The sequence below is a fragment of the Macaca thibetana genome, chromosome 5 (assembly GCF_024542745.1).
Source record: "Macaca thibetana thibetana isolate TM-01 chromosome 5, ASM2454274v1, whole genome shotgun sequence".
Taxonomy (NCBI): Eukaryota; Metazoa; Chordata; class Mammalia; order Primates; family Cercopithecidae; genus Macaca; species Macaca thibetana.
The window spans coordinates 68,807,208-68,834,571 of NC_065582.1; the positions used below are offsets into that span (position 1 = coordinate 68,807,208).

Consider the following 27,364-nt stretch of genomic DNA (forward strand, 5'->3'; position numbering starts at 1 on the left):
TAATGGATATGCTAATTTACATTTCAATCACAGTATACAGGGGTTCCAATATTTCTTGCTTTTGTAGTAGATATCTTATGAAAATAACTTTAAAATCATACATGCATGTCTGGTAATCAGTTTTGGAACTCATGTTGCGAACCTTCCCAACAGCTACCTTCTCCTGCCTGCCATGGTTTCAGTCCCCGCACCAGTGGAGTGACTTTCCTCAATATAGTAAAAACTGTACACATTGTTTGTACAAAGTATTTGTTAATTATTACCACATGTACCAATATATATGAAGGCCAATGATCCTAACTGGAGGATATTTTGTAGACTGAGGAAAACACAATTTTTATCTTTATTACAATGCCTTTGATATACTTTAGGTCACAGTTTGTAATGGGTTTGCACATAGAAGATTAGAGGTGAGATGGTGAGTGTCTTCAGTTTAAGCTGCTATAACAAAATACCTTGGACTGGGTGGTTTAAACAACAAACATTTATTTCTCACAGTTCTGGAGGCTGGATAATGTAAAATCGAGGTGCTGGCAAATCTAGTATCTAGTGAGGGCCCACTTCCTGGTTTGCAGATGACTATCTTCTTGCATCCTCACATGAGGGAGAAAGACGGAATGCAAGCTCTCCTATCTCTTCTAAGGGCACTAATCCGGTTCACAAAGGGTCCACCCTTAGAGCCTAATTACTTCCTAGAGGCCTCACCTCCTAATACCATCACATTGGGGGTTAAGACGCAACATATGAATTTTGGTGGGATACAACCATTGAGTCCATAGCAGTGAGAGTTGGTGGTGGTTGGGTGGTAGAGCCAGAGGGTGAGGGTCAGAATTGGAAAAGGTGGGCTTTGGAATGGAAAAGAGAGAATGAGATGTCACTCAATGTTCTGAGACTGAGAAGAGATTTCAAAATCAGATTTCAAATTAGATCAGACAGGAAGTTTTCAAGCGAAGTATTCCACCATAGAAGGCACCTCCTTCATATCTCTTGTAAAATCTTTAGTAACGTTTGCATTTCACACTAATCCTTTTGTGTAAGAGGAAGATCTTTTAGGTGAGTTTGGAGAAGAACAGAGTTCCAGCTGCCCATCAGGGAGATAAGTATATTTAAAAGTAACTGGTACTATGACACATACGTATCATTCAGGAACCTACTTATTTGCCTTAACATATGATTTGGAAGGATGTTTATATTGGTTCATATAAATCTACTCATTTTTTTTGTAACCACTGCTATTTTGAACAATAGCGCAGTGAACATCTTCTTACATAAAACTTTTTAACTATGCTGAGAGTATTTCTGTGCATAGATCTCATGTGGAATTTCTGGGTCAAATAGGAAGTCTACTTTATGTTTAGATGTTCCTACCCATTGCCTTCTGAAAAGCTCTACTTTCTCTTAACAGTATATAAAAGTGCCCCTTTACTCTTCACCAACATTTAATTTTGTTAGTCTTTTATTTTCAGTCTGAGAGTTAAAAAGCAATTCTCATTACATTTTATCAGTGATGAGTAAAATTGTGTGTGTGTGTTTTTCTGTTTTTTTTTTTTTTTTTGGCAGGGACCCAGGCTGGAGTGCCATGGCATGATCTCGACTCACTGCAGCCTCTGCCTCCCAGGCTTAAGCAGTCTTTCATCTCAGCCTCCCAAGTGCTATGAGTTGTTACACATGAGTTGTTAATATTAGGCTGCCTATTTTTATGCAGAAAATTCTCCTGTACAATAACTGTGATGAGTGTGAAAACTATATCTTCATGAGTGAAGCTACAGGTGTATGTTATCTGGATAGTTCTGTGAAGCCACATGTTTGTTACTTCCATCTGTTTAAGGAGCTATCTTGTAGAAGAGAGAATACACCTGTTCTGCATGCTGTACGTTAGCTGTAATAAGTGGTAGCTGTTGTGAAAAGGCTTAACTTGTAAAAAGGCTTAACTTTTCAATTAATGGTCAAGTCAGTCAGCCTGGGAGGTCATGTGTTTGTTCAAAGCAGTGTTTGTGAGAAGCATCCTTAATTAGAGACATGAGATATGGTTCTTACCAGTGTTGTCGAGGGGAAAGTTTCCTGACTTGGAATCTGTGTCACTACCTTCTATAACTTCATCTGAAAGTCTATGGTTATTAGCAACTTCCCTTTGCCCTAATCAGGGTTGTGGGGACTCAGTAGTTGATTCCCTGGCATTGTGGCTTTGTACTGATGGAATTGTCTCTTTGAAGCAGTGGGAAGGTTGGACTTGGCTCTGCAAGGCTATGGTTATGTAGGAACATCACCTAAATTTCATGCCCTTAACTTCTCTATGTGGTGTGAGCTCCTCATTTCTGTACTGAGCTTAAAGACACTGACTTCTTCAATATCTCTCCAGTTTCAATTTATTTTTGTGAGGAGGAGTACTTTTCAAGAAGCCAGTTATAAATTGGACAGTAAAAATTTAATCCGGCCGGGCGCGGTGGCTCAAGCCTGTAATCCCAGCACTTTGGGAGGCCGAGGCGGGTGGATCACAAGGTCAGGAGATCGAGACCACAGTGAAACCCCGTCTCTACTAAAAATACAAAAAAAAATTAGCCGGGCGAGGTGGCGGCGCCTGTAGTCCTAGCTACTCAGGAAGCTGAGGCAGGAGAATGGCGTGAACCCAGGAGGCGGAGCTTGCAGTGAGCCGAGATCGTGCCACTGCACTCCAGCCTGGGCAACAGCGTGAGACTCCGTCTCAAAAAAAAAAAAAAAAAAAAAAAAAAAAAAAATTTAATCCACAGACCTTGTAAACATCCAGATGACGTACATTTTATGTAGCTTTAGCGTTATTGTGTGGCCCACTGGGACGGTAATGTACTATGACATGAAGCCTGAGACTTCAATAATAAAACTCTTTAAAAGTAATCATTCTAGCAAACATACCTCTAGAATATTTTCTCCAAATTTATTTGATCTTTAGTTGTTTCTTCTAATTTTAAGGTAGTTTTATTGGTTTGCACATACCCAAAAGAAGAAATACCATTACCAAGAAATACTTTTACCATGGAGTAATATATATTGTTGATAGTCAGTAGTATAGTTTTTAATTGTAAATGATCCTTAATTTCATTTTATTCTCATGGAATTAATATTTGATCTGTGTGGCTAGAAATGTATTAATCTGGTAATTAATGTACATTATGCTAGAAACCTTCTGAAACATTTCTGAGACATTCTAGTAGGTGTTGTAAATAGTGCAACACATTTTATGTATTTTTTATGTCTGCAAAAGAGTTGGTATATAAAAAGATATATTTCATAGTCCTCATTCATTTGTTATACTGGCAGATGTTGGTGTCATCAGTGACTTAGCATACAAATGGGATGTTCTACAGAACATCATGGGGTTATTAACGATCATTTGATCAATAAATCAGTGAAAAGTTTGGCATTCTTTAGAGGTGAAAAATTGAAGGATAAGACACCTTTAAAAAAGCTTAATTTCATCTGATACTTGTGAAATATATCTTGGAGACAGAAGCTCTCTATCTGCAACATTTGAGCATCTTACTATGCCTTACTTAAATGAGGTGGCTTCTCAGTGTCTTCCAGTTGATTGAATACATGGATTCTCTGCCATCCCAACTCAGATGGTGGCATTGGCATCCTTTTTGTCAAAAATATTTATTCACCTGGCTATGCACAGACATCTTACTACTTAAAATATGTCATTGACTTTAGGCCAATATCTAGATGTTGTGGCTTTGGTTGAACATAGTTAAAAGGCATTATGCTGTCCCAAGTTCTTTCATAATCAAGCAACTAAGTCAGGTTCACAAGTTGTTATATCCTAGATTTGGAAATAGAAAAAATGAATTAGGGAGGAATATAGTATTTTTAGAAGATGGGAGCAATCCCTGTATTCCAGCCTGGATGCTCTAAAAACAAAATAGTTTCTACCTTCTTATGATAATGCTATCTACTTAGTGTGGAAAATCCAAGCATCAAAGAAAGGTATAAAGAAGAAAGCAAACATTCTGTCAAATATCACTCTCTTTCCTATAAAAAACCCTCCTTAATGTTTTGTAGAATGTCTTCCTAGACTCCATTCTATGTGCGTATATGTAAGCAGCTTAAATGGTATTCTATATATTATGTTTTGCACTCTGCTTTTGACACCTAAAGTATGATATGCATGACTTTTCATATCTAAGAAAATAAATATATAATTATAACATCTACTACAATTTAGTTAACCAAGTTTATATCGTTTTATGGGCATTTAGGAATTTTCCTTTTATTTAAAAACAAGTATTTTGTGCAAGAATTTGTCAGATATAGTTCTATAAAGGGAATTGGTTAGTCAAGGGATGTGCACATTTGTCATTTTGGTACATAGAACCACATTGTTACCCAGAAAATTTTTATTCCCAATTACAGTATGTGAGATTGCCTGTTTTTACTCTTTAGTCAACACTGAATGATATCCATCATCTTCATCTTTGGCAGTCTGATTAATCACAGATAGTATCTTTATTTTTAATTTTTTATTCTTTTATCATATTCATGGCTTTAAATATTGATACCATATGTAATCTGACATCTCCATCTTGTACCTTATAATCCAGATTTGAAATATTCCAGTACCTGTAATGCTAGACGTCTCATAATATTTATTTGAACTTGTCCAAAATGGAACCCCTGATGTTTTACTCAAACTTGTTTCTTGCTGCTCTTCTGAATATCTGTTAATGGCTAATCCATCATTGCATTGCCCAGATCACAAATCTTGGAGTCATGCTTGCCTCCTTCTTTTTGTGTCTCATGCTTCGTATCCAGGTACCTTCTCAAAACCTGTTCACTTTCAGAAGATATTTAGAACTCTACTACTTCTCTTCACATCTGTGGCTACCACCCTGGATAAGCTCGAATGATCTCTCTCCTGCTGCATTGCTGTTGCTTCTCTGCTTTCTGTTTTCCCCTACATTTTGTTGTCAACACAGCCGTCATGGCATCCTGTTAAATGTCAGGTGAATTGTGTCCCTCATCTGCTCCAAATCCTGCAGAAAGTTACATCTCTCTCAGAATAAAAGACAAAATTCCTGCACGGGCCAGCCAGGCCACACACCATTTGCTTCTCCTCCTCTACTTCTCCCATTCTTCTGACTGCATCTCCCCACTTCTCTGCCTCTTTCACATGGCTCCAACCATGCTGGCTTCCATGATGTTTCCTGCCTAGGTCGCTCAAATACCCACCCTTGCTCCCTCATATCCATCAGATCTTATCTCATAGGTCACTTCTCAGCTAGAATTTTCTTGACCACACATTTAAAATTGCTACCCCATTCTCTGAAACATTTGCTATCTTCTTTCTTGCTTAATTTTTCTCCATCACATTTATCTCTTCCTAATATAGTACATACTTTTTCATTTGTTTATTGTCCTTCTCCTCTGCTAGTGTAAAAGCTTCATGATAGCAGGGATGTTGTCTTTGGTTCGTGGCTATATGCTCAGCATCTAAAATAGGACTTGCTAGTAGAGGAATGAAATGCATAGCGCACAAAATAAAATGATGAATGAAATTTTAGGAGTGTTATTTGGAAGGGAGTCCTTTTGTCCGCTTTCATCTTTTCTTATTTATATGCCATAACTTCTTACATTAGCAACATTACACTTTTGTTTTATGTTTCAGATATTTGTTTGGTCATCAAAGATTTTTGCTTTGCAGCTTTAAGTTTATTTATTTCTGTCATTTTAATGTCTGGTTTTCTACCTTGCTTGGAAAGCCTTTCCAGATTCAAAAGTAATTTAAAAATTTACTCAGGTTTTCTTCTAGTACATTTAAAGTGTTATTCTTCATTTTAAGAAAAATACCTGAATTGATTTGCAATTTATCTTATTGTAAGAGGTGAGTAGTAGATCCAACATTACTTTTTCCTGAATATCTGAACATTTGCCTCAAAGCCATTTACTAAACTTTCTACTCTATTTTCCACCAATTTTAAATGCCATATTTTTCCTGTACTAAATGTTCATGTGTTTTATGTAATTCAAGAAACCTACTTGTTTTTCTGTTTTGTTGATCTATGTATTTCCGTGCTGTCATTTTAATTTTTTGGCTAAATAGCACATTGGATTATCTGTAATTTATCCTGACTAATCTTAAATATCTGTTCTTTCATGCTTTCTCTATATCTTTGACAACTAAAACCAAACATGAAAATATCTTTCTCACCAACATTATGCTAATAGGGTATCTTTGTATCTTTAATATTATGTTCACTAAACTAAGAAAATGTATAAATTAATAGGGTGTGATAAAGTGACTTTTTAAAAATTACCTTTTTGGGTTTTATGTCATATGTATTATAAAAACCCATCAGTTATATGATTTGTTTTATGTAATATGAGATAATAGTTTAATTTTTAATTTTTTTTAGCATTTATGAGACTTACTATCATGCCATCTATAGTAGAATAAGATTTTATTTGCTGATTTGTACCAAATGGGTTTATACTGATGTGTAATGTAAAAGAGGTGGAGTGAGCAGTGTTTACTGTTTTGTTTTGGTTTTGTTTTTGAATTTTAGATCTAGTTAGTGGCTTTTCATTGTTTCTTGTTTATCAGTATATTTTTGTTTCTTATGTACCTGGGTGCTTAATATTGTTTGGGGAATCTCAGCTGTTTGACCTTCACAAGTTACTGCAACTTTTTGAGCCTTAGTTTTATCACTTGTAAACTGGAGTCAGTATAGTGTTTTATTAATCCAGTTACTGTTGTAATTAAGAGAAATGATTTATGTAAAGTGTTTAGAATAGCATTTGACACAAATTAAATATTTAATGAATGTTAATTAGGGTTAATTATAACGTAAGTGCTCTAGTGTAATTTAGGGAAAAACAGCACCTAGGACTAAAATTATTTGAACTGATTCAGCGAAGCTGAGAGAAAAGTGTGAAAACAATTTCTCTTTTAATAATTTCCTTTATGTATATTGCAAATGCTGTACCAGCAGAGTAAAAGCCTGGCCAGTGATAGAGGAGGCTTAGTTCTCAGAGAAAGTACACACAGTTTCACTGCAAAGTCGGCCCTGAGAAATCTCAGTGTGTATTCAGATTAGCAGTTTGAGATAATAGGAATAATTGTTTTTACTGTTTATCAAATTAATAATTAATGTGAGCATTTGAAAGTGATTTTTCCTTTTGCAAACACAGCACATTTGTCTTTACAATTTTATGGTGGAAGAATGGCACTGGAAGAAACAGATACCATCCACCTTCCCTTCTTTCGTCTTTCGCATCATGAATCCAACCTCCACTCATCCATTGTAATGACTGGTTGATTCTAGATCCTCCTGACGCAGTATCTTTCCTCTGCAGACCCACTCTGAGGAGAGACCGTTCCAATGTGAAGAATGTAAAGCTTTGTTTCGGACCCCATTTTCTTTGCAGAGACATCTGCTAATACATAACAGTAAGTCATGATTCAGGCAGTTAAGAACATAAGGAATTATCTCATACTTTCTTCTTATAACCTTTGAGAATGTAGACATCCCAAAGGTGTGCCTGTATTTATATAATCTGACTTTAAATGTAAGAAAGAACGAAAATTCTGCCTTTCACCTTTTTACCCTTTAGATTTGCTTTATTTTTCCACAGTAATATTAATTATTTTATGAGATATTTTATTTTATATAATTTCTTCCCATTATTTAAAGTTTGTATATAAAAAGCATATTCCATATTCAGGAAGATATCTTTGAATTTTGTTTTGAAACATGATTTTGTTTCCTTTCAAATATAATGATTAAGAAAACATGTCAGACTCTTTAAAATATGGAGATATGTGGCATCGTTTTATGAGTTCACAAACTTTTCAAGTTGAAAAGGATCAGAGTGCACATCTAATCTGACACCTTAATTTGAGGGGGATACAAAATATTGAACCTCTGAAGCACCATGACATACTCAAGATTTCACAGCGCAAGGAGTAGCAAACAGGTCCCTGATTGGTGCTTTTCCTACTTACCGCTGCCTGAGATTTCTTCTTTTGTCAATGGCAATTTTTTTCTTTTGCAGTAATTTTATACATACACACCTTGAGGTGCATTTCCTACTTGCTACTGTCTCAGATTTCTTCTTTTTGAAGTTGCATTCTTTTTCTTTCTGATTAAGTTTCATACATACGCACCATAAAAGTCTAACGCCTCCACTCAGAGCTCTTTTTATAACACCACAGAATGTCCAGTTATATCACTAAAGGATATCACTTTATTGAAAAAACATGTTATTGCCAAGCTGAGTTTGAAAGTGGATTCTCTGTTTAGACGCTGAAGTAGCCAGAAACTTACTACAGTACTATATCTAAAATTAACGGAAAAATTGTGTACCGTGGATAATATTTACTCTTCTTACTTTTAATTTAATTAGCTTAATCAGTAGAAAATCCTCTATACACATTAAGTTCCTACTGCAGCTTAAATTTTTAATATTCTTGAGGAAAGAAAAAATAATTAATTTTGACAGTTGGTTATACAGAGGCAGTATCATGGAGAAATTTTCTCTGGTCAAGTGTTCAAAATGCAAAATAATAAAGATACTAAGTTTTCTTAAAATAAGTATTGAGTGGTAATGATGCTGATGAAATGCAATCTGCTTCCTGTTAAAAAAAAGGTAATGATATGCTCTCAGGCCGTTCTACATTCAGCTTATAGGTCTAAAGAAGTTATTAGCACAACTTACCATTTTTCTTATTAAAAAGAATGTGTTTTAAAATAAAATTTGTTGTGCAATTGCAGGAATTTCTATTTCATTACCAGTTTGATTTAGAAAAATAACTGTTATGAGATGAATGAATGTTAGAATAGAGATTTGGACAAGTAAACCTCATTCACGCTATTGAAATACGGCTAAATTTGACTTGATGCTCGGGAAATTTTGCTTGGGAATGATGCAATTTTATTTCTAATGACAGCAAGGAATTCTTAACAGAAGTAATCTACCACCTTTGCTTTCAGTTTTTTGGTTCTCATTCACTTGAGAAAATAGGATTAAAGTGACTATGTGTATACTGTGCTGTGGAGTATGTATTTAATATGATGTTGATCAGCACATTAATCACAGGTTTTATGAAGCTGCATCATGACATTTGGCCAGGAAAATCAACTTTGATAATTGAGTGAGTAAATGAGTTATTTAAGGGAAATAAAGTTAGACATCATTAGTGAAAAGAATGGGAACACCAGAAATGGCTAAAATAGGACAAAATACTAGGCCTTGTCTTATACAATATGAAAATTAAAACCCATTTATTTAACTTTAAAATATGAAAGCTGTTGTTAGAAATTTACATCAGCTTTCTGGCTCAAAATGTGAAGAATAACTTGTAATAATTTTGGGAATTATTGCTATTTCCCAATATGCTGAAAACCAAAAGGCAAGTTGCTGGCTAGCTTGTACGTACTAAGATAGGGAAAAATTCTTATAAATTTAACACAAAGAAATCTGCAATTAAAGTATGAAAGAAGGAAGGTAAGGACTTCCTTGCTATAGCTTGACGAGATTTTGTACAGGGACCAACATTTTAGTTCACTTGGTAGTTTAATGAAAATGCTTTGATAGGAGCAATCTTAGAGGTTTTATAAAAACATCTCTTTCAGTACCTGAATAGATTTGATATTAACGTTAATGTTTACAGTCTTATATCAATTGATATTTCCTTATGCTATCACTGATTATACATCTTGTACAAACAATGTTTAAATGAAACAAAAAGAATAAAGATAGTTTACAAAAATAGTACTCTGCAACAAAAACACACAAATAAACAAAGCTCTCAGAATCCACACAGTTCATGCATTGTATGGATGTGACTTTGTTTCAGACATTAAATGTCAACAGGACTCTAAGAGACTTTAAGTTAGAGAGGGATAATTCTATTTAGAAAGACAAAGAGAAGGTAATTTTTCTTTTCCTTTTCTCCTTCTTTTTGCCCCTCCCTCCATCCTTCCTTTCTTCCTTCCTTTCATGTAAAAAAATAATAGGGTCTTTACATTGCTAAATTTGGTGCTGGTTATGGTGGAAGGAATTTAGAAGAGCTTGGCTAAAATTGAGATAATCTCTTACTTAGATATAGAAATTTAATTATTATTAATTTTGCTTTGTTATCAATACAATATGGGAATCTACGCTAATATGACAGTTTTCTAAAAAAAGGAAATTATATTCAAATACTAGTCTGTCTTGTTTATACAGTCACATACTACATACATTTTATACTGTATTGTTATTAAACATTGTGTTCTAATTGCGCACATTCATGGCTGTAATTGTATTTAAAATGGCCACTAAAACTTAGGCCTATGTGTTAAGAAGAACTATAAAAATAGCATTATATGAAAGTAAGAAAGTACCATAAGATTTCTATATGTAGTTTCTGAGGTTGTTTTCCCCTCAGCCCCAGGCTGGATAATGAGAAGAAAGTGAAATACCCAGGGTGGCTGCTAGTCTTCATCTTCCTATCCCAATTTAATTCCTCTCTGAAAGACCCCCATCCCTCAAAGCCTTGGAGACTTTTTACAACTGCCCAAGGACTGAATCAGGGAGCCTCCAGTCCAGGTTCCTGAGTCAGTACTGAGGAAGCAGGGGCATTGTAACCCTTTCCCCCTCCCAGAATGGGAGGGCCTGAGCTCTGATGCACACCCTCTCCCCTCAGGAGTTTTCCTCCTCAACTCTCTACCTACGATCCAGTTCTGCTTATTATCTATTCACAGGAGGTCATAGGGACAGTGGTGGGATTTGAGGCGACTTTGGGAGGGGCCCAAAGGCAACTCACCTTGCTTGACAGAGGCCTTGTGTCACTGGAATCTATTTACCTCAAATCCCAGCCCCTGCTGCAGAAGTGCGTACTTTTTAAAAATGTTCATGGTAACTTTGAGAATTTTGCTAATTCAGTCCCCACATTTTCCAGTTGAGAAGACTGAAGATGTAAGATGAAAGGACCTCGGCCTGGTCACACAGTGAATTAGCAGATAATGGAACTGAAATTTGTTGTAAAAAAAAAAAAAAGTTACATTCTTAGAGCTACAAAGCCAACGTTTTGGAGAAAGCAACTAAGTCTGGCATACATGGGAGGAAATCAATAGGACCCTGCTATTGCTTCTTAAATGTTTCTCTTTGTTTCTAAGGTGAGAGGACTTTCAAGTGCCATCACTGCGATGCTACCTTTAAGAGGAAGGATACATTAAACGTTCATGTCCAGGTGGTTCATGAAAGACACAAGAAGTATAGGTGTGAGCTATGTAATAAGGCCTTTGTTACACCTTCAGTGCTTAGAAGTCATAAGAAAGTAAGTGGAAATCTGTTAGTTTGAACGGATTACATATTTAAGCAGTATGGGTATATATGTTAACTATCATGTGATAATTATATATTAATCTATCAAAATATTTACTCAGAATGACAAATGTGTGATTTCTATCAGCTCTTCAAACAATGTTCGCTTTCTTCATCTTTCAGGATAGACCTATTTTTTTCCATGAATGAGAACCTGAGTTAGATGGAGACTCTTCATAACCCATAGCTTTGCTGATAGGTGGTTTCTAAAAAGTACTCAGTGAGCAGGAGCTTATCAATTTTTATTCATTTTTGGTTAATGTAGGCTGTTTCTTTCAAAGAAATATGAGCAGTACTTTAATAATTTTATTTTTTCAAAGTGAATTCTTATGTTTATTGGCAAGTTAATAGACTGAGCCCTTTTGGTATTGGGATGGTCTTTGATCTTTACGTCTCTAGAGCATAGGGACGTTTCTGGTACGGAATAGGGACTCGATAAATTTTTGCTTAACTCAAAGAAAATGTTCATGTAATGATTTGGAGATTATATTTTTTTGTATTGTGCTACTTGGGTAATTACCTCAAGGGAATCGAGTTTATTTTTTACTTGCCCAATAATGCATTTTTAAGTATATATTTTAAATAGTAAAACTTGTAACAAATACACTTAAAGGTTTTAATGCTGACTTTCTTCCTTATTTTGGAGACAGAGTCTCGCTCTGTTGCCCAGGCTGTAGTGCAGTGGCGTCATCACAGCTTACTGTATCCTCGAACACCTGGGCTGAAGTGATCCTCCTGTTGAAACCTCCCGAGTAGCTGAGACTACAGTCATGTCTTACCATGCCCAGCTAATTTTTTTACATTTTTGTAGAGACAGGGTCTTGCTATGTTGCCCCGGATGGTCTTGAACTCCTGAGCTCAAGCTATTCTCCCATCTCAGCCTCTGAAAGTGCTGGAATTACAGGCGTGAGCCACTGCACTCAGGCGGTGTTAACTTTAGAAGTAACCATGAAGTGTGGTAGTTTTCTGCCATTAGTATGTGATACTGAATGAATGTGAAGAAATAACTCCTGCTTCAGTATCTATCTTATCTATCTATCTTATCTATCCTTAATACAACTGTTTCAAAGGATTGAATTGAGTAACTTTCTTTTCCTGAATTTTTTTTAATATTTAATTTTTATGGGTACATAGTAGATGTAGTTATATACAGGAGATATTATATATATATATATTTTTGTTTGTTTGTTTGTTTGTTTGTTTGAGTCAGAGTCTCACTCTGTCACCCAGGCTGGAGTGCAGTGGTGCCATCTCGGCTCTCTGCAACCCCTGCCTCCTGGGTTCAAGCAATTCTTGAGCCTCAACCTCCCAAGTAGCTGGGAGTATAAGTGCCTACTATCATGCCTGGCTACTTTTTTGTATTTTTAGTAGAGATGGGGTTTCACCATGCTGGCCAGGCTGGTCTAGAACTCTTGACCTCCAGTGATGTGCCCATCTTGGGTTCCCAAAGTGCTGGGATTATAGGCATGAGCCACTGTGCACAGCCTGAGATATTATATTTTGATACAGGTATTCAGTGTATAATAATCACATCTAGGGTATATGGGTTCCTGTATTTTTAATGCTGAATAATAATGATATTATCTTTTTTTTTTTTTTTTTAGGTCTCTGAATAAAAGAGTCTTTCGACTTTCTTTGCTTGAATTACTTTTTGCATAAATTTAACACATTTTTGGTTGTCTTTCAATAAATAAAGGAAAAGTATAGTGAGCTTTCAAGAGAGTTTACCTTGTCTGCAATAATAGTCACACAGTATATTTTGTATTGTTACTCATTTTAATCTCATAAATTTATTCAGTATTGTTCTTAAAGTGAGCTGTTTCCATGCTTTCTTATTCATATTTAAGGTAGTTTAGTATTATACCTTTAATGTCTTTTGAAACTAGCTAACCAAAATTGGAACCTAATGATAGATATATTTTTGAGTTAAATGAAAGGAATATTTTAATTTTTTTCATTAATATAACCCTAATGTCCTTCAATTTGGAACTTCTTCAGTTTGGAACCAATGACAGTCATATAAATGAACAACGAAATACATAGCAGCAAAAGAAATGCTGTTATTTTATGAATGAATTACAAATAGATTAGTAATTACCTGTTTGGAATAATTCAATTCTCTAACTGTATATATATAATTTCTAAACAACCTTACACTAATGGAGGACAAATTGGCATACTTTGCCCCTTCTGTCAGGTAATGAAAAGAAGAGAGATCAAAAATAAATAAATAAATAAAATAAAATAAAATAAAAAAGAAGAGAGGTCTGTTATATGTTAAAATATTATGTATTTTACTTTAGATTGAACCATATGTGGACCAGGGGAGTAAAGGCTCTTACTGAAGTGTAAAGATATATAACTCTTTTGTATATCAGCTTGTAGTAAAAATGGAAAGTTAAGTGCTTGCCAAATACAAAATCCAGGAGATGCTTGTTTTACACAGTGTTGTTGGCTAGCATGGTAGTTGATTCGGCTGTGTTTTTCAAACTTGAGTATAATATAAATTGTTTCAAGGTAAAAAAAGCAAAAGACACTGATACTGACTAAGGTCTTTAGTTTATAGCTCTTTAAAAATTGTAAATGTGATAGTACATATCCAAATACACATTTTAATACAAATTGCAAATTTGCAAATTAAATATTAATAAGGCTGCAAAGTCAGTTACATTAATGTTAACAATTTAATATGGAAGATGAAAATGTTTTGCTATGGTGATGGTTCTTTGATGTTGTCAGGTGATGAGGTAATTGCCCCACCCCTTTTTCTCTATGACAGCCAGTGTTCTCTTCTGAGAAACGTCATTAAAAGAAAACTTTTTCTATTCTTTTTTCATTAGTTTATGGCAGTTCAGATACTACTTGACTACTTGTCAGGAATTTGTTCTTAAGAACAAAGGCAAACATAGGCCCTGGAAGCTCTGTTTTGTGATTGTAACCTAGATGATTATAACCTAGACGATAAAATTAATACTTTTATTAATTTTTTGGTTACATTGAAAAAAAAATTCTAAAAGTAGTCTTAGAAAGAATGTGTACATACCTGAAGGAATTGCATTCACCTCCCTTCTTCCCCGATCTCTTAAGTTTGAGAAACACTGGCACTTGAGAAGTAGCTCTGATCCTTCATTAATTGGAATTATCTGTTTTTATGTTGGGAGCAAAATTGGTCTCCTGATGAGACTGTGGGGCCAGTTTAAAATGCACAATCTTCCTCCTCCTTTGGGGAGGGGTCACTCTTTACTCTTTGAACTCTCCAGCATTTATCGAAACTTGCTTTTTAACCAAAACTTACTTACCTTTCCTCGTGTGATTGTTTATACCTAGATGAAAGGCATGTTGAGGGCAGAAATATGCTTTCAAATTGACTGCTCAGTTACCACCTGCTGATTTTAAGGGTCAAATCAGATTTATATTCCTTTTTGCTTTGCAGTAAAACCAGTCTAGTCAAACAGCATAACACAAGTAACAGATGACTTTATTAAGATTAATTCTGTCCTCAAGAGTTAAATACACACAAAGAATGTGAAAAATGCTTCAAATGAAGTGTTTCTTGGCAACTGGGAAGGGTAGCTATAGCCCTATTTTGATTATGTGGTTTTGCTAGAATATACTGGTTTTGTATAATTTAATCATTTTTGGTTGGGGCTCCATGAGGGCTTAAAAGAGTAAACTGCAGAACGATTTTGAAATTAATGCTAATGCATGATTCTAAGGCATTTTTTTGAGCCAATGGGAATATCCATCATAAATTGTTTAAAATCTCATTGTGAAATTAAATCATTTTAATGAAATGTAATCCTAGAAAATAAGGATTTACTATTGTCAGAGGCATTTAATCATCTTTACCTAATTCTTTGTATTTATCCTTAGCCTTTTTATCCCTTTCCATTTAGACACATACAGGAGAAAAGGAGAAAATCTGTCCATATTGTGGCCAGAAATTTGCCAGCAGTGGTACACTCCGAGTTCATATCCGGAGCCACACAGGTATGGAGACTGTAATTAGACTAGTGATAAAAACCACTTAGAGCAATCACATGCTTCCAAGACAGTAAATATTGTAATAGTACAAATATCTTCCAGATTAAGAATTAATCTTGGCTGTTTTCTCTCTCTTAAAGCATTGTAAAATCCAGTTTTTTCATCTAGAAGAATTTAAAATAAATATATTTTCTCAAACTAAGTAAAACATCTAAAGTGGAAATAATGTTTTTAATGTTTGGTTGTGATATAACTGTGATTAACTTCTATGTGATTCTAATGGATGGAATTAGAGAATAACAGTTTCACTTTATATAGATAGTTAAGGGCATCGACTTGATTTATAATCCCTCCTGTAACTCATGTCAAATGTGGCCTTTTTACCTTGGAATATTGCGTGAATGCTGTAGGATTTATTGGATACCCGGGTGGGTGCTGTGAGTGAATATCTGTTATGTCACGGACTGCTTCCTAAAGATCCCCTTCTTTTCTTACCACTTCTGTGTAATTTCTCCAATGAAAGAAAGCTGTGCCCTAGTGGAGGTTGAATGAACAACTGAATATACTTGAAAGAACCTTGTCTGGATCCTACCTATCACATAGATAAGCCCTTGAAAAAGACTTGAAAGAATACTATTAATATTAATAACTAGATGATTTTACATCAGCCTGAAAACTTTTTTCAGTAGCTAGACTCTAATTACATGGAGCACCATGTGACTGGATTATACAGCTGAAGTTTCCTCTTCAAGGGCTGTAGTATTTGACTTTTTTTACCTTTGTATCCCCAGTACGTAGCTCAGTGTCTAGCATAATAACTCTATTGTCAATGGAGAAACGTTAAAGTAGGCCAAAGAATCAATACAGTGAATATTAGATATAGGTGGAGGAAGGGACACCCTTGGAGCATAATTTTTAATTTTCTGACTAAAGCTTAAAGACATAAGGTCAGTTTAGAATTTATTATCTTAGAATAGGTACTTAAATACTTTTAAATGAAACACAACCAAGAACAGATAGCTGTGGAATAACAGGTGCTCTAAAGAAGAAAAGGAAGGTTTTTCTTAATTAGAAGTCATCTAGAGAAAGTGAGGCTTTTGAGATCAAGTGTTGCAGAAGCAGACTGCAAAATGAAAAGCAGAGGGCAGCACATGGGAATGAGAAGCAGAGAACCATGTTGAGGGCAGATGTACTTAAAATTGTGCCAATGGCCGGTGGCACCAGGTACTGATGGTACAGAAGTAGGGAACTAATGAAGAGGGACCAGAGAGAGTGTTGAAGTTCCTGGCCAGCACGGCAGTCTAGTGGTATAATCTTTGATGTCACTGGGCAGCGCTCTTTTATGTGTATTTGTGACTGTATGGAGTTAGGATGGAGTAAGGGCAAGGGCGAAATCAACAGCCCTTCACTCTGATATCAGTAATTCTTAGAAGATATCTTTGTGCCATACTTAGATTTAGTTTGCTTAGCAGATTTCATGCTGTGTTAGTGTGCATGTACGTTTAATTTGTGTATAAGAGGGCAAGTAGGGAATAGGAAACATATATTATATGTACAGATCAGAACAGTCAGTTTATGATAATGCCCCAAGACAGGATGTAATTGTGTTATGTTTGGTATAGTGTGTTTTTAAAAGGCAGGGACTTACGATTTTCAGAATGCGTTAAGACATAGCTACCAGCACAGAAAGGATAAACCCAATCCAGTAGAACCCTTGATTATTCAAAATAATTCCATCCTTGAGGATATTGTGTGCCTACATTTTATTTTACTCATAGTATGGCTAGGCAGTGGAGAAGAACAAAGCACTTATACTAGTAATTGCTCCTAAAATTTTAATTATTATTATCCTCCATAAAATTACAGTAATAAGAAAATTTTTAGAGTTCCAAGAATTCTCTCTGATAAAAATTATTAAATATATGTCATGGTTTTTGTTATCTTATGTTCTATATTATGTATAAAGTATATTCTAAACTCCAGATCACTTTATGTATCATTTGGTTATTTATTGTGTACATGGGTCTGGGCCAAATGTTGTACAGATTCTGGCCTATTAAATTTGACTTCTGATCAAGAGAACTGGTCATCTAAATTCAGACAGCAGTGGTAAGGCACAATGAACCAACACATACAATTTGCTTGATAGATAAATAAATTATATATGTGTGTGTGTGTGTGTGTGTGTGTGTTTCTGTGTGTATATGTATATATATATAGAGAGAGAGAGAGAGACAGACAGAGACAGAGAGAGGGAGAAAGTGGTGTATGTGTTTGTAGGTCCACACAGAAACTATAATTCTAATTGTTTATCTAGTTATTTACTTATAACCAGATTTTTCTGTTTAAAATAAAACTTATTATACTTTCTCATTTTACAGTTCTTCTTTGGGTTATTTTGATGTCAAGCCTGTGCCCTCATTGACCACTGCCTAGCAGTGTGGCTGAGGTTGTGTTGGAAGTGGTTGGAAGTGGTTGGTGGCTGGCATCTGGGCCTCCATAACAGCCCTGGCACAAATTTGTTTTCCTGCATGGACAAATGATGCTTTCGCTTCCCTTTTATTTGCTTTGTCCTGTCCCTCAAATGATAAGCATCCATTTGCCCTCCCAGGCTACAGTCTGGTTCAGTAATCACATGGTTTTATGCAGTTATTTCACTAGTATGAAAGCAGAGCTCCAAATGTTTTGATTCTGTAAATACGGTGTTTTCTTCTCCCTGCATTACTTTTCCTTATGAAGTCACCTGGTTTTATTCAGCTGTTTTTCAGTGCTAGGTGTAGCACTTTATGGGTGTGCTATCACATGATGAAGGTGATGGTCACGACCTATTCTTCAAGAAGTATTTAGTTATACATTATTTAGAGAGGACACAATGAAGTGGCAAGGACCACGAGTGAAGGCAAGGTGGGGACAGTCAGGAGAGGACAGCTGATGCAGCCTCTGTGGAGCAGTGTTCTTTGAATCAGTGATGCTCATGTTGTGGCCTCATCACTCTGTACCACTCTTAAAAATAATCGAGGATTCTGGAAAGCTTTTGTTTATGTGGGTTATATCTATAACTATTTGCCATATTAGAAATTAAAGCTGTTTACCATATTAGAAAATTTAAAAATGTTTACTTGTTAATTTACTAAAAATAACAATATTATACCCATTACATGTTAGCATACATATTTTTATAGAAAATACCTGCATTTTCTAAACTAGAAATCATTTAGTGTGAAAGGAGAAGTTGTTTTACATTTCTGAAAGTCTATCTGGTTTAAGAGGAGACAGCTGGATTCTCATATCTATTTCTTCACTCATCCTGCTGCAGTATCTTTTGATTGCAGCAGGATGCAGAATATGAAGAAAATCTGGCCTCATGGATATGTAGTTAGAAGGGGAAAGTATTTTAATAGTTCTCAAATAATTTTGGATGTTATTACAGTGGATGATATTACCTTGGATATTATTCCTGCACTAAAACTCAAAAAGGGCTAGTGTTTTTAAAGGCTTATTGTTGTGTGGAACCTAAAATTATCTCAGTGAGTTTTGCCTATTCTGTGACAGTAGAATCAGTTGGTCTGTGTTGCAGTTCGAATGATCTTTTACCCATGCATGATTCTGTAACATCATCATGTTACAGATAACTTGGAAAATATTGGCTCACTAAATTATGCAGATCTTTTATGTTTTACTTTACTTAGAGGAAGAACGTTTTATCTTATTCAGGGGATGATATGTTAATATCATTGCTGATCTCATTACATAGCCTAAATATTCAGAAGCCTTCAAGCACTTGGGAGCATTCTAAATTTTGCTTGACTGCTGTAATTCCTATATTTCCTAACAATTCCTATCATTTCCTTTTTTCTTTATTTTTTTCAATGACAGGCTCACTTCTTTTATATTCAAAGAACAAATGTGCACAAAATGTTTAATAACCATAATTTGTCTATCAGTCATTTTGTTTCATATAAAAATGGTGTTCCGTGAAAAAAACTGCCAGGTCAGCTTGCAACTCAATCACTCAAGTGCTTTTCCTTGAGACAACTTTCATACATCAGCATGCGTTACAAGTGCTTTCTGCTTAATTTCCAAATATTAAAAAGATGATACACAAAGGCTAGAACTTAATAAATACGTTTATTTAAACATATTAATATGTTTTACTTAATCACAGATGTTCTTAAGTGAAACTGGCATTCATTTCTACTGTGAGTTGTGACTGTGAAGACTACAGTGACTAGTATTACAAATTGAGGTCACTAGCAGTTACCAATTTTACTCACCATTACTTTTATGCCATTAGAGTAAATGTCAACATGGTGAAAAAGACAAATAACATAATAGTAATATTATGAAAGTAATTTTGACCTTGCAGACCTTGTAAAGAGTCTTGGTGATTCCCAGGAGTACTCAGGCCATATTTGGGGAACAAATACTCTTGAAGGGCCCCCTGGCCAATGATAAATACCTAGGAAAAAGCAATTTGTGTGAAATATGTGTTGGCCCCTGTGAATAAGAACCCAGCTGACAGAGGCTATTCTGTTTAACTGGGCCCATTTCTCTCACTTGATTTCTCAGACTGGTATTGCTTCCAACTGTTGCTGCGGCATTCTTGATAATAAATTTTCAAGCTTTTGCCACTGCTGTTGCTGCCACTGCAACATGTTAATGTCCATTGGCATTGCCTTTGCTGCAGAAGTCAGTTGATGAGTAGGTTTGCCAACTTTGACTCTACTTTTGCATAGGAACTGTTCACTGTTGGGCTGATATTATTGTGTTTATGACTGTAAATAGAAAAACATTAAGACTTTCTAAATTTGGGCTTACTTATAGATATATTCTAGAACTCAACTCCAAAACCTGCCTGCAGATAGCAAAAGATAGAAATTTGATAAAAGATCATCCTATCAGTAATGTTTTTGCTGATATTTGAAATTATGTAGTTAGGGTTCAGGGGACTCTGAGTTCTCATGAGATTGAATAACTTTTCCCGCCTAGGGAGTTGCCGTGATTAGTAGAAACAGGTCTCAGTGTGTTTCCTGTTATACCCTCCTCTGCCATGGGAGTCAGTCTTGCATAATGGAAACAGCAGGGGCTTTGGGACAGCTGGCTTGAGTTCAAATCCTAGCCCCTGCCACTAGTTAGTCATATACTTTTGAGCAAATTTCTTCATGTCTCTAAGTCCTGTTTTACATTGTACATTTTTGTGAAGAATAAATGAAATCATGTATGTAAAATACTTAGTGCTAGTTCATAGTAGATGGTCAGTTCATTGACATAAGCATACTTTCTAAAATTCTTCTATAATATCACTCCTTGTTAAGACTACTTTTCCAAAGTTCAATGAATTGTGTTTATTAATATACTGTGGCAAGCCTTTACTGAATGATATAACCTCTTATATTATTTTCTACATTTCTTCTTAGGTTTATTTACAGGACATCATATTGAGAATTTTCATGTTCAATACCTTTCCTTTTTATTTCTTCCAACTTTATCAAGATCTTAAATTGCTGAACATGCTGAAATTTTCATAACTTAGTTTTGTAGATATAATCTTGGTTGACTATTGATAAGGAATTAACTTAATATCATGATGTTTAGCATACTTTTAATCATGGAATTTTCTTAATATATTAATTTGGGGAAAATGCATTTTAGATGGCTATGTTGCTGATTAACTAAGAGTTTTCTTTTTAAAGGCTAAGCATTCTTTTTAATATATGTTTAAATGACAACTCAATTGAAAAAATATTATTTGGTGGTATTTAAAATTCTGAACTGTTTATGTCCCACCAATTTTTTCCTTGAAATTAAACCATACTAACCTCCAAAATACAGTTGATAAATTGTTTGCCTTGCCACATAAAAACTTATCCTTGGCTTTTAATATTTGTACTGCTTTATTTATTAGGCATAAATCCAAAGTATACTTGATTCCTAAGTCTGAAAAGAGGTTACGGGCAACAATGTTTGTTTTATAAAAAGAACATTGTTATGTTCCTTGAAAAACTGTTTATAATGGCAAAAATTGGAAAAGATCCTACATATTTAACATTGAAAGAACTCATAATTTATGGTATATCCGTAAACTGGACTATTATATGGGTAATAAAAGTGATATGGATATATACTAATTAACATGAAAAGAAATGAGAAAGATAAGTTACAAAAACAGAAGGATATATTTTTGTAAGAATAAAGCATTTGTATTTAAAAAACTGAAAAGTTATCTACTAAATTATTAACTACTTTTATTTCTATGTTATAAATATGGTTAGTTTTAATTTTCTTTATGATTTTCTGTTTTCTAATTTTTATAATAATTTCTCTTGTATAATACAAATATTTAGTGTGTATATCATGATTGTGCAAGTAACTGTTATTATAAGATTTGTGCTAAAATACTTAGGTGTGAAACTTCTCTGCATCTTATTCTCAAATGGACCAGGAAGAAGGAGGGCATATAAAAATACATGTAAAAAAAGAGACATGAGTAGGAGAAAGCAAATTTGGTGAAATGTTAATAAATATTAAACCTAAGTGAGTTTATACAGTGTTCACTGTACTATTCTTTCAACATTTCCTCATGTTTGAAATTTTCATATTTAAAAATAAATAGGGGTCAGGTGCGGTGACTCACGCCTGTAATCTCAGCACTTTGGGAGGTCGAGGTGGGCAGATCACATGAGGTCAGGAGTTTGAGACCAGCCTGGCCAATGTGGGGAAACCCCATCTCTACTGAAAATACAAAAATTAGCCGTGGCGGTGGGTACCTGTAATCCCAGCTACTTGGTAGGCTGAGGTGGGAGAACCGCTTGGACCTGGAAGGCGGAGGTTGCAGTGAACCGAGATCACGCCACTGCACTCCGGCCTGGGCTACAGAATGAGACTAGACCTCAAAAAATAAACAAATAAATAAATAAATAGGGATGTTTTATTCCAATGACAGCAACCGTGTAGATGCAGCTACCACTTAGGTGGACCAGAGAATTGTTCCCTCAACATCTAGCTTCATAGCTTAAGTCTTGTGCACATCTCCGCCAGAGCCTGATTCTTTCAACAGGAAGACTTCTATTCCCTAAATGTAAGCAGACATTTTGTTGTTTTGTTTTGTTTTTCTTACAGTTATACTGCTTAGAGAAGCAGTCTTCTGAAGAAGCTGAATGTCATTATTTCATGCTTCATACATCTTGAGGATGCTAGATTTATCTCCTTGAAAAAGGAATCCCACAAAATTTCCTCTTCTCATGGGTTTTTCAGACATTTTCTTTGAAATGCACTGGAAAGTATTTGTCAGCCTTAGAAAAGAAGTTTTAAAGAATTGATAAAAAGGCTCACTGGGTCATTTTATTATCCTACTTAAACCCTTTCAGTGACTTCCCCTTGCCTTGTACAAAATGAATGCCCTAGACTTTTCTCATGAGACTTATCAACTACCGACCCCTCACTGTTTACATTCCAGACTGCTTACTGGCCTTCTATCACTTTTCTCCAATCTCCAATTACATGTTACTTTCTTCTTGATGTGTTCCCTGACCTGTCCGCTACCCCTGCCTTGTTAGGTCGGCATATCCATGCTCCTTTACTCTCCTCAGCACAGCCTGCTTCTGATTGCCTGCACCTGTGGTCATCTTCAGTAGTCTGTGGGTTCTCAGTTTTCTTAGGGCCATGCCCATAACTGATACCTTACTTTTTACCATTCAGCGCACTGTCTGGCTTAGAAAGAGAACTTGTGAATGCTTGTTCAATAGATAAAATAACTTACAAGTGGGTTGCAGTACCTGTATGATAGTAAAAAGGATGCATGGGTTCACAGTGAGAAGTTCCAGATTTGAATACAAATTTAGTTGACCATAAAATCATTTTTTCATATACTACTTACAAAAATCCGTAGCATTCACTTTGAGAGGTGTTGGCATTAAAGAAGAAAATGCTACACTTCCCAATCTATGAGCTGGGCCCACCCACATTTGCTTTCCTTTCCATTTTTTATCCTGTTGTTTGTCATGTAATTGTTGGGAAACCGTGTAACAAATGATCATTAATAACATGGTTCAAGATCTAACTCGCTAGTGCCCATAAAGTTACAGTGCTTAAATGAGGGAATAAAGAACAACATGTGGTTAACCAGCACCAAACTTCCTGTTTGATTTCAGCTTGGAGTTTCCTAGTTTTTAAAGTTTCTCATTAGAAAGAACATAGAGGAAATCGGTCCTGACAAATGCCCTGTTTTGTTTGACAAGGGCAAGTCTGTGCTATTGGAGCGGGAATAATTACAAACAATTGTGTAGTACATTATAGTCTTTTGCAGTTGTGTAGCAAATCTCATCTAGTAGAGATCTGGGGGCTCTCATTGTTTATTATATATAAATACCTCTTTTCAGCTATTTTACACTGTACTTTGCTTATCAGCTTCCCATGAATAGATTCTAAGCTGAAGAACAGGGCAGATCAGACTCACCTCTTTAATCTTTAAATTTGTTGAAAAAGGAAAGTTCTCTCAAATATAGTATCTAAATTAATCCTTTCACAGCCATTGAAAGGATTCAGCCATTTCTAGGACCATTCTCATTTTCTACATGAGGAAGCTCAGTTTCAGAGAAGCAAATGACCTGTCCACTATCCTGGTAATAAAACACAAGTCTTCTGACTTCAAATTCTGTTTTAAGTTATCTCTTTTTTTTTCTATATAGCTATTATAATTACCACAAGAATTACAGAAATTCTATAAACCCCCCAGTATAAAAGATGAGGAAATAAAAGTCTTATATCATTTAGTACTATGAAAGTTTTATGCTTACAGCCAAATGATGCTTTTATTTATTGATTGATCTTTTCTCATTGTTTTAGTCTGTTCTCACCCTGCTATTAAAGATATACCCAAGACTGGGTAATTTATAGAGGACAGAGGTTTAATAGACTCACGGTTCCACATGGCTGGGGAGGCCTCACTATCATGGCAAAAGGCAAAGGAGGAGCAAAGTCACATTTTACGTGGTGGCAGGCAACAGAGCATGTGCAGGGGAACTCCCCTTTATAAAGCCATCAGATTTTGTGACACTTGTTCACTATCACAAGAACAGCACAGCAAAGATCACCCTGTGATTCAATTATTTCCCACCAGGTCCCTCCCATGACCCATGGGAATTGTGGGAGCTACAATTTGAGATTTGGATGGGGACACAGACAAACCATATCACACATTGACTTGTTCATTTTCTCCTAGTCAAGCTTTATAGTGGGCAGTAACATACAGAGGAAATAATGATTAAATTATATTTACTAAATTTCCCTTTTTTTATTTCTAGGAAATGGTTGCTAATTGGCAGTTGGACCTTTGAATATACTGCAGTGTGATGAGATTTTTATGGAGTTAGTCTTTTAATTCCATACCAAGTATGCCTGAAGGTGTCAGTTTAATTTTGTTTTTATAGTATTCAAACTGTCCATCAATAAGTTGGGAAATCAAATCTCTTTTTTATGATATCAAATAACACTTAGTTTTATGAAGAGGAAATAGGACTCTAGTTTATGGTTTTTCCTTCCAATTTGCCAGTTGGTGTTTTTCAACATTTCCTGTCCAGTACAGTGACAGTATTCTTTTATGGAACATTAAAGGCAGTCCCCTTCATACATATTAATGTTTTTTTTTGTTTGTTTGTTTGTTTGTTTTTTGAGACGGAGTCTCGCTGTGTCGCCCAGGCTGGAGTGCAGTGGCGCGATCTCGGCTCACTGCAAGCTCCGCCTCCCGGGTTCACGCCATTCTCCTGCCTCAGCCTCCGAGTAGCTGAGACTACAGGCGCCCGCCACCACGCCCAGCTAGTTTTTTGTATTTTTAGTAGAGACGGGGTTTCACCGTGTTAGCCAGGATGGTCTTGATCTCCTGACCTCGTGATCCACCCGCCTCGGCCTCCCAAAGTGCTGGGATTACAGGCTTGAGCCACCGCGCCCGGCCTATATTAATGTTTTTAAAACAAGTGTTTTTGCTAATTGGCTCGGGACTAATGGTCATTCTACAAGACAGTGACAAATTAGCTATTGGATTATTACCTGTTAGTTGTGGGAGGAATTTTAGTATTTATGTTTTTATTTTTTGTTGATAGTGTCTAAAATTAAAAACATCCTCCAATTTCTTCATTTTATGATTGATTTTATCCTTCACTACCTTAAATAACCAACTGGTTGTATCCTTGCTTCCCCTTCGTTCCGTTCTGCATACTCCTTCTCCCGCCTTGTTCCCATTACCACCATTTTGTAGTCTCACAAGACTTCGTTTTTTCCATTAACTTTGAAAATGTTATTTTTCATAAATCTTGTATCCACCTTCTAAAGTCCATTTATTCTGCACAGTTTGATAATTAGAATGAGAATGTGGCAAGCGTGCACGAGGCATCCACTTTTTTAGAATAAAAAAATAATATTCTTGACTTTAGAATAGAAAGGAGTTTCAGAAATCTAGTTCAAGCCTCTTATTTGAACTAATACCCAGCAAAGTGCAATGATTTGCCTAAGGTCATAAAACTTGTATGTGGTTCAGCTAGAACTAAACCGAGGCTTAAACTTTTTCCAATATATCACATTGCTGATATTTTTATTTCTTATTCTTCGACATGCCCCCTAACCCCTCCCGTTACTCTTGAACATACCACAGAACTACATACACTCCTTTCATCATGTTTGACAATATTTTGTTTTTGATATATCAACCAATTGAAGATAACTTTAACATAGAAACTATAGTTTGTTACCTATGGTCAACTGAGAACTTAACTCCAGCTATGGAGATACTTTCCTACCGTAAAATTTGTATTTGTAATACATTGTTATTTAATGCCCCCTTTATATCCAGAGTATTGATTCTGGAGTCAGATTATGGGCTTCAAACCCCATTCTGTTTATTTCCTTCTTGAATGAAAATTAATGAGCTGGTTAATTTCCTGAAGCTTAGTTTCCTCATCTCTGATAAACGGAATAATAGTAGTCCCAGCTGGGTGCGGTGGCTCATGCCTGTAATCCCAGCACTTTGGGAGGCCGAGGTGGGGGATCACCTGAGGTCAGGTGTTCGAAAGCAGTCTGGCCAACGTGGTGAAACCCTATCTCTACTAAAAATACAAAAATTAGCTGGGCATGGTGGTGCACACCTGTAATCCCAGCTACTCATGAGGCTGAGGCAGGAGAATCGCTTGAACCCAGGTGGTGGAGGTTGCAGTGAGCTGAGATCATGCCGTTGCACTCCAACCTGGGCAATAGAGTGAAACTCTGTCTTAAAAAACACAAAGAAAAAAGAAAAAGTCCCAATTGCATAGTGTTGTTTTGAGGAACAAATGAAGATATAAATAACTTTGCATAGTGCCTGCACAATGTAAGCATGTGATACTGTGAGCTATTGCTGCTAGCGTTGCTGATGTGTTTCTGTATTTAGTCACAGGTGTTCATACTCCCTTGATACACCGTTTGACCCTCTATTCCCAGTGTCATCATGCTTATCTTTTCATAAACTTTAGCTGCAGAATATAGATCATCTATAGAGTATAGATGAGGGTTTGCTGTCAAACAGGGCTGGTTTGGGGTGAGTGAATGTGCATGTACAGTGTGTTGTTGTCATCTTCATTGAAGGGGAATGTTCAGGATTGTGCCTGGAGGGCGGCTCTGTAATTTATCATCTGGCTTCCTATGCTGGAACAACAGAGATGGCACTCTGTGGGTCAGCTGAAATAGTAGAGCACAGTCTCCTGTTGGTTTATAGCTTCTTAGGGTCAGTGAGAGCTGAGGTTAATTCAGCAAGGGAATCCACGGACTGTGACATGAATTCCATCAGTTGTTCATAAATTATGGAAGAAATTCTAGGAACTGCTTTTGGGTTTTTAAACCTCTGGGCCAGAAGGTTAATTACTTGCCTACAGTTCCAACCAGCTTTCTGTGTTAATAGATACCGGCTGTGTAGGCCCTTCTGTTCCAGGCTTGCTTGCACGTTGTTATTTCAATATAGTAATAAATCACTGTCTTAGGAAATACGTAATTTTTTGGATAAATACCTGTGATCAAC

The 27,364-nt window shown here is 35.7% G+C and overlaps 1 protein-coding gene across 9 annotated transcripts in view; it reads left to right on the plus strand.

Annotated features, from left to right (window-relative positions):
* PRDM5 (PR/SET domain 5) overlaps positions 1-27,364 on the plus strand; it is a 224,802-nt gene that overhangs the window by 126,279 nt on the left and 71,159 nt on the right. For all 9 annotated transcript variants that reach the window (XR_007726061.1, XR_007726059.1, XR_007726060.1 and 6 more), the window contains 3 exons: positions 7,327-7,420; positions 11,133-11,293; positions 15,237-15,330. Coding sequence is in view for 6 of the 9 variants with exons in the window: in XM_050792631.1 (XP_050648588.1) it covers positions 7,327-7,420; positions 11,133-11,293; positions 15,237-15,330 (349 nt within the window). In the remaining 3 variants the exon portion in view is untranslated. The remainder of the gene's footprint in view (positions 1-7,326; positions 7,421-11,132; positions 11,294-15,236; positions 15,331-27,364) is intronic.